The 8,029-nt window shown below is 40.1% G+C and overlaps 1 protein-coding gene across 1 annotated transcript; it reads left to right on the top strand.

Moving 5' to 3' along the window:
* The first annotated feature begins 284 nt into the window (after positions 1-284).
* Positions 285-4,889, top strand: LOC129246458 (uncharacterized). Its single transcript, XM_054885307.1, has one exon. It carries the CDS (start codon positions 285-287, stop codon positions 4,887-4,889), a length of 4,605 nt encoding a protein of 1,534 aa, XP_054741282.1.
* The last annotated feature ends 3,140 nt before the right edge of the window (positions 4,890-8,029 follow it).

The following is an 8,029-nucleotide window of genomic DNA, read 5'->3' as shown; positions in this document are numbered from 1 at the left end:
CGATCCAGGCTACCTGAGCTTAAAATTCCAGTTTTTAGTGGCTCCTATCTCGACTGGCCATCGTTTTTCAGCACGTTTACTTCAGCAATAGACAAAGACGTGGAGATGTCCAAATTAGAAAAAATGCAGTACTTGATCACCAGTCTTTAGACACTGTGCGCTCACTCGAGCCCAGTGAAGAGAATTACGACAAAGCTTTAGATTTATTAAAAGTACGTTTTGATAATAAATTACTTCATTTCCAGGCACACATAAAGGCAATTTTCAGGCTACAAGGTATGGAAATGGGCGCATCAGATGGGTTACGAAAATTAAGCGATCAAGTAAATGCACATCTTCGAGCGCTGCAAACTTTAGCAACTACTGAAGATATATATAATGGCTTACTCATTCACCTCATCACAAGCAAACTGGATCGACAAACGCACGAAAAATGGGAAGAGAACTTATCTGCACACAAATTACCTACATGGACTGATATGTCAACATTTTTGGAAAGAAGATGCCGCATGATGGAGAATTTGGAAAACGCTACGGTCATACAGGCACCTAGCAAACAGGTGAAAAATATTGTATCTCAAGCAAAATCAAAAGCAAGCGTACTCGTTACTGTAGGTGGTGGCAAGCCCACTCCACTCTGTATTTTTTGTGATTCCAAAGAGCATTTCATTACTGGTTGCACTTCGTTTTTGAATCTTTCTCCAAATTTGCGTTATAAGGAAGCAAAAAAATTCCATTTGTGCTTAAATTGCCTACGCAAGGGTCACACTATCAAGCAATGCAAATCTGGCAATTGCAGGTATTGCCAAGCAAAACATAACACATTACTGCATTTAAATGGCAAGCAAGATAGTGTACCAAAACCAATTGTGGCATCGCCTGTAACAAATAGCCAGGTTACAACATCACAATCAGCCCTATTAACATCATTAGTTGCAAGTCCCAAACCTTTAGCCTCGAAAAATGTGTCTAACAATTGTGTGCTGTTAGCAACGGCCATCATTTTAGTAAAAAATCGTGCCGGTACATTAATTCCTTGTCGCGCTATTTTAGACTCTGCGTCTCAATTAAATTTCATTACATCCCGGTTAGCAAATCAACTTCAACTTCGGTCTCATCATTCACCAGTTTCAGTATCTGGCATTGGAGAATCGAGTCTCAATGCAGACAGATGCGTCGACATATTTGCCCAAGCGCAAGATGGTCGGTTTTCGACATCGTTCACAGCTTTAATAACACAAAGAATAACAGAATATCAGCCGAATTTTGATATCAGCATTGAGGGGTGGAACATACCAAACAACATTAGCTTAGCTGACCCGTCGTTCTTTAAAGTAAATCGCATTGATGTTTTGATCGGTGCGGAATTATTCTACGACTTAATTTGCGTTGGACAATTTAGAATTGCTGATCACCTACCAACACTGCAAAAAACTAAGTTGGGCTGGGTAGTTTCTGGAGGCGTATCACATATCAGTAATAAATTAATAACTCTTTCGGCATTTAGAAATTTAACACCGCCACATGATAGCATTAATACACTTTCAAACATTGTTAAACGCTTTTGGGAGATCGAAAATGGTTTCGATTCTACTCCAGCATTATCGGAAGAGGACGCTTTTTGTGAGCAGCATTTCGTACAAAATTTTCGTCGTTTGCCTTCAGGGGACTACTCAGTTAGACTGCCACCTAAAATCGATCTTGATGCTCTTGGTGATTCGCATTATCTTGCTTTACGTAGATTCAGGGCGCTAGAAAGAAAACTCCAAAAGGATGAATCCACAAAACTTTTGTATTCGGCGTTTATGCAGGAGTATAAGGATCTTGGTCATATGTCGCTGGCATCATTTCAAGCAGACAAACCAGTTTACTACTTACCGCATCACTGCGTTAAAAAGCAAGACAGTACCACTACAAAACTTCGCGTGGTTTTTGATGGGTCCGCTAAAACTTCTTCGGGGTATTCGTTAAACGATCTGTTGCTACCAGGGCCAATCATTCAGCCAAAACTTTTTAATATCTTGCTTCGCTTTAGACTTTTCAAAGTTGCACTACTTGGCGACATATGTAAAATGTATCGCTGCATTAAAATGAGTAGCCCTGATGACCAGTTGCAGTGCATTCTTTGGCGCGATGACCCATCTGAGCAAATCAAGACATACAAGTTAAACACGGTCACATATGGAACGAGGCCTGCTGCTTTCCTAGCTATTCGGGCTATGCATCAGCTTACATTTGATGAGGAGGAATCATTTCCAGTCGGCGCTAAAATCATTCGAAGAGATTTTTACGTGGATGATTTGATATCTGGTGGCGATTCAATCGAGGAGGTAATACAAATGAAGCAAGAGATCAGGCAGCTACTTCTACGAGGAGGCTTTCCAATTCGAAAATGGTGTTCTAATGAAGTTGATGTTTTGAAAGATGAAGACGAAAGTAATTGCGAAAAATTCATAAAGTTTCATGATGGTACAGATGTGACGAAGGCACTTGGCCTTGTGTGGGAACGTATCTCAGACAACTTTCTATTCAGTTTCACACCAATCTTGAATTCGCAGAAAATTACAAAGCGATCTATTCTTTCAGTCATAGCGCGGTTCTACGATCCACTTGGCTTAATATGCCCAGTTATCACAAAGCTGAAGATCTTTATGCAAGCCTTATGGAAGGAAAAACTGGTTTGGGACGAAAGCCTGCCGCAATCGCTACAGTCCATTTGGTTAGACTTGTGTGGTCAACTTTCATTCGTTAGCAATCTTCATTTTCCACGATACGTGCTTGCACTGCAAGCCCGCGTTCAAATACATGCCTTTTGTGATGCTAGTTTATCCGCTTATGGTGCTTGTGTTTACACACGCGTTGAGAAGCACGGCGTCAACAAAATACATCTTCTATGTTCCAAGTCCAGAGTTGCACCTTTGAAGTCGATCACGGTTCCGAAACTCGAGTTGTCTGCTGCGTTGTTGTTAGCGGAATTGGTTTCAAATATTTTGGAAAATAGCCAACTATCATATGAGTGTCATTGTTGGTCGGATTCAATGGTTGTATTGTCGTGGCTACGATCTGCTCCCAGTAATTTCAACATATTCGTATCAAATCGCGTGGCTAAAATACAATCGCTTACATCAGGTATGACCTGGCATCACGTTCCAACCGAACTGAATCCTGCGGATATTCTTTCGCGCGGCTGCACTCCAAAAGAGCTTCTAAATAACACCCTTTGGGCTAATGGACCTTCATTCCTCCAATTTGATTCAGCACATTGGCCAAGCAATATGGATTTCTTATCTAATCTTCCAGAAAGACGGCGCCATGTTTTAATTGCTGCAACTCAAATCGATGAAACTTACGGTTGCAAGTTCCAAAATTCATTCAGCAAGTTACAGCGCGTGTTTGCGTACGTTTACAAATTTCGCCACATTAAATCAAAACGAACTTTACCATCAGCTGGATTTCTCACAGTCGACGACATTAAAGGTGGTACACTGCTGCTAATCAGGCATATCCAGCAAGTGCACTTCGCATCAGAATACAAAGTACTGAAAGAAAACAAACAGTTGCCTTCCTGCAACCATTTACTGTCACTCAATCCATTTATCGACGACTTTGGTTCATTACGCGTTGGAGGGCGGCTCTATAATTCGAATTTAGAATTTGAGGCAAAACACCCACTTTTGCTACCTAAGCAGCATCCAGTCACTTCCGCACTCATTGAATTCTATCATTGTAAACTATTGCATGCAGGACCGCAGAGCTTATTAGCATCAATTCGTCAGCAGTTTTGGCCTATTGGTGGGCGCAAAACAGTTTCAAAAATCATTAATAAATGCTTGAGGTGCTTCCGCCTTAAGCCCAGGGTACTGCAGCAAATTATGGGTCAACTTCCAACAGATCGTGTGAGACCATCTAGACCTTTTAATACAACAGGTGTTGACTATTGTGGACCACTCCAGTACAAATGTGAGGTGCGCAACCGACCACCCGTGAAATGCTACGTATGTATCTTTGTTTGTTTTTCAACGAAAGCATGTCATCTTGAACTTGTCCAAGATTTATCGACGTCATCGTTCATTGCTGCACTCAAACGATTTATCAGCATTAGAGGCAAGCCAAGCACTATTTGCTCTGATAACGCTACAAATTTTGTTGGGGCAAAAAATGAGCTAGAAGAGCTGCGAAAACTATTCGCCGATCAAAATCACAATAGAGCAGTAGCTGAAGCTTGCATTGAAAATCAAATAGATTGGAAATTTATTCCTCCCCGCTCGCCCCATTTTGGCGGCTTATGGGAAGCTGCGGTCAAGTCCGCAAAACTTCATTTCTATCGCACCGTTGGCGTCTCTATTTTAACCTTCGATGAGCTTCGCACTCTCATTTGTGAAATTTCTGCTATTTTAAATTCTCGTCCCCTTTGTCCAATTACAGAAAATCCAGACGATCTTGATGTGCTTACACCAGCGCACTTTCTCATTGGTGGGTCATTTACAGCCATAGAAGAACCAATTGTTACGCATCTAAATATGAACCGTCTAAGCCGGTGGCAGCGAATTTGTCAGATGCAGCAAATCTTTTGGCAAAGGTGGAGCACTGCGTATCTATCATTACTGCAAGAGAGGTCTAAGTGGCGAAACCCTATGGCAAACATACAACAAGGTGCTATGGTGCTTTTAAAGGATGACAATCAACCGCCTTTAAAATGGAGTTTGGGTCGGGTTGAAGACACCTTCAGTGGCGCTGACGGATATGTAAGAGCAGCAATCATTAAAACAGCAAATGGGCCAGTAAAACGAGCTATAACTAAGATTGCAGCACTTCCGGTTGAAACAGATTTGGTTGAAAGCCTACACCTTCCAACGGGGGGAGTATGTATGCAGCAGGAATCTGCATAAACCCCCATTTAGTTTAAGTTATAGAAAATACTTTGTATTATTCCTACAGGCATTCTTTCTTTGTTATACCTACAGGCATTCCTTCTAAAATAACAGTAGAAACATCCGATCTCTGTAACCGTACCAAAAACTAGCATGTACATACATATAATGTTGTTATCATATTTGTTTTTCCATCTGTATTTTTCGTTAAGCTAACAGTGCCTGCTTTGCAGATTTGATACTATAAATAAGGTTGCGAAAATACATTGCACTCTCTTCTACTTGGTGCGTGAACAAATCCACATATTGTTTTTCACTCGGAAAAAATAATTAACAGGATTAAGAAAATACTTAATTCCTCAAAACACCCCCCAATGCACAATCATAGGCAGTTGCGTATCGAGAGGCCACCATTTTTTCTTCGTGTAATAATGGCGCAAAAAATATGATTTTTTTTGTGTGTGTTATTGTTTAGATTGCTGTAGAAATGTTTTGAAACCTTTATTAAAAAATTATAAATGAAAATTATCGCTGGACCGGGTAAGCATGGCAGACTTCGCTACTTCACAGCTCAACTTCTTTGTTGGCAGTCGAGTGTACACAAGCCTACAAATCTCGCCGTTACCTATTTCCATAAGTTGAGACTTCAGAAAACTTCTGAGTATGCAATTTTATAGCCTATTCCATTTTAGTATAATAAAGTCTAAGTTTGAAATCGCACAAAAACTGCATTGATTTTTAAAATTTTTTTTTTTGTTTTTATCATACGAAGTAAAGGACTTTCCTTCATATAAAAGGCTTATAAAAAATTTAGGAAAAAATGTAGCATGAAAATTATTGCGAATATTGTAAAAAGAGAAAATAATTTATTCCTATAAGCCCAAGTGTATGTATTCGATATGGGAATAAGTTTCCGCGCTCGTAAAAGAGGTGTCGCTGCTGATACTATTTTTGTGTTCGCTCTAGTAATGTACTGGTGATTTGAAGATGTACGAGGTGTGTTCAAAAAGTATCGCGAACTTTGTGTTTTATTTTTTCAAAAATTATTTATTTATTTATTAATATATATTTTACCCTATGGCAAGAACTCATGATGCACAACGCCCCTGCAATCGAAGAAAATGGTAAGCAAAACATTTACATTCGACCGAACTTGGCGCGCTTTTTTCGGTCTTGGTTCGTGCGGCAGCTTCCATTGAGATGATTGGGCTTTGGGTCGTCGCGAACGGAGTCCAACATCTCATTAGTAATGTTCATGCGATGCTGCTTTTGGTCGAAATTGAGCAGTTTTGGTACGAATTTTGCGGCGACTCGTCTCATGCCCAAATCATTGAAAAAATCGAATGACACGAGCCAATCAATATGTCTAGGTCCTCAGCAACTTCTCTAACGGTGATTCGGCGGTTGGCCAATACCATTTTCTTCGCTTCATCATTTTTTTCTGTTCTGGTCAGTTGTTGAAGTGCTCGGGCGTCCGGCACGCTTTTCGTCGTTCACATCTTCTCGTTCTTCTTAGAACATTTTGTACCACCGATAAACTTTGCTTTGGTCCAAAGTAGCTTCTCCGTATGACACAGTCAATATTCGGAATGCATCCGCGAACTTAATTTCGTTTTTCACACAAAATTTGATACAGGTTCTTCGATCCATCTTTTTGAATACCTGCGAAAATTCAAAATTCGCGCTACTTTTTGAACACACCTCGTATATGTGAGGTCTCGATCGCAGTAGTGACATTTGTTCGAAGCGTAAAGATCGTTTTTTTATCTGACTTCAAAACTGTCTACGTTCGTCCCGAAAAAACAGCATTTGCGGGAAGTCATGTTTCATTATGACCTTTTAAAGAAAAGTGCAGCTGAGACGTGTCGTATATTGATCAATATTTACGGTAATCACTCTCCATCAAATACAACTTATAAAGAGCGGTTTCGACGCTTCCAGAATGGCAATTTTGACGTGAGTGATAAAGATCTCGAAGGGGCATCCAAAAAAATACTCAAGTACAACAATTATTGGATAAAGACATATGTCAAACCCTTGATGATATGTCTTAAGAGTTGGATGTTGACAGATCAACCGTCCAGGGAATGGTCCAGAAAGCAGGTAACTGGGTGCCACATCAGTTGAAGGAGAGGAATACCGAGACACGTTTAGTGACGTGTGAGATGCATCCCAAGTCTTGAACGGCAGAAAAGAAAAGGTTTTCTTCATCGCATTGTCACTGCCGATAAAAAATGGATCTATTATGATAACCCTAAGCGACGAAAATGTTGGAGCCTGTCAGGTGAAGCAGGTCCATCGGCATCGCATGTCTTCGATCCGAAAGTAGAGTATGCCTAAGTAGCAGAGGCTTACTCTTCTGTGTTCAACTGCTTTGCCTTCATCCTTACATACATTACAGCTACTCCATGCAACAAGTCTTTCAACGCAAATCATCAACATTTTTTTAATACTCCAATTCTCAATCATCAAGTTCTCTATCACTTAAATATCCTCTTTGCGACCCTATAACTCCAACTCAATAAATTACCATACGTCTGGTTAATGATTACTACTTTAACATGCAAATATAGAAAATGATTTGGAGTTCACGAACAGGCCCAAAGCAAATGACTATTTAAATTGATTGGCAAATGGCAAACCCTTCTGCCACATGGAACGTTTAATGAATGGTATTGTGTGATGGCCAAGGAGTTGATACTAAAATCAATGCAGAAATAAATAGTTCGTCTTTCAGTGGTGGATGCGTGAGTGCGCAAATTTCCAAGGCAAACAGCTATAATCTATTATTATTATTGATTTAACTGGAAGTATTTAAGCCGTACATGCATTTAGACTCACGATTCGGTTTGTATGCGTGTGCCCGCATACAAGTAAACCAGATGATGATGATTGAGCAGTTGACCGGCATGATGAACTTGCTGAAGGACTTTTGTCTCTAAGTACACAAATACGCACGATTTGATTAATTGAATACTTTGGCATGGATTGGCAATTGATTAGTTTTCCATGTGTAAGGATAAATTGTTGCGGTCCTACGTAGCCGTTGTAAGCTTGCGTGTGCCGCATTGCGTGTGGATGCGTAGGTTGAGCGTTCACTTCAAATGTTTTCAATAGGGAATTTAACAATAATTTTAAGAAAAAATGTGTATCCTCAT

This window comes from Anastrepha obliqua, chromosome 4 (assembly GCF_027943255.1).
Source record: "Anastrepha obliqua isolate idAnaObli1 chromosome 4, idAnaObli1_1.0, whole genome shotgun sequence".
NCBI lineage: Eukaryota > Metazoa > Arthropoda > Insecta > Diptera > Tephritidae > Anastrepha > Anastrepha obliqua.
This window is presented reverse-complemented; position numbering and strand designations above follow the sequence as displayed.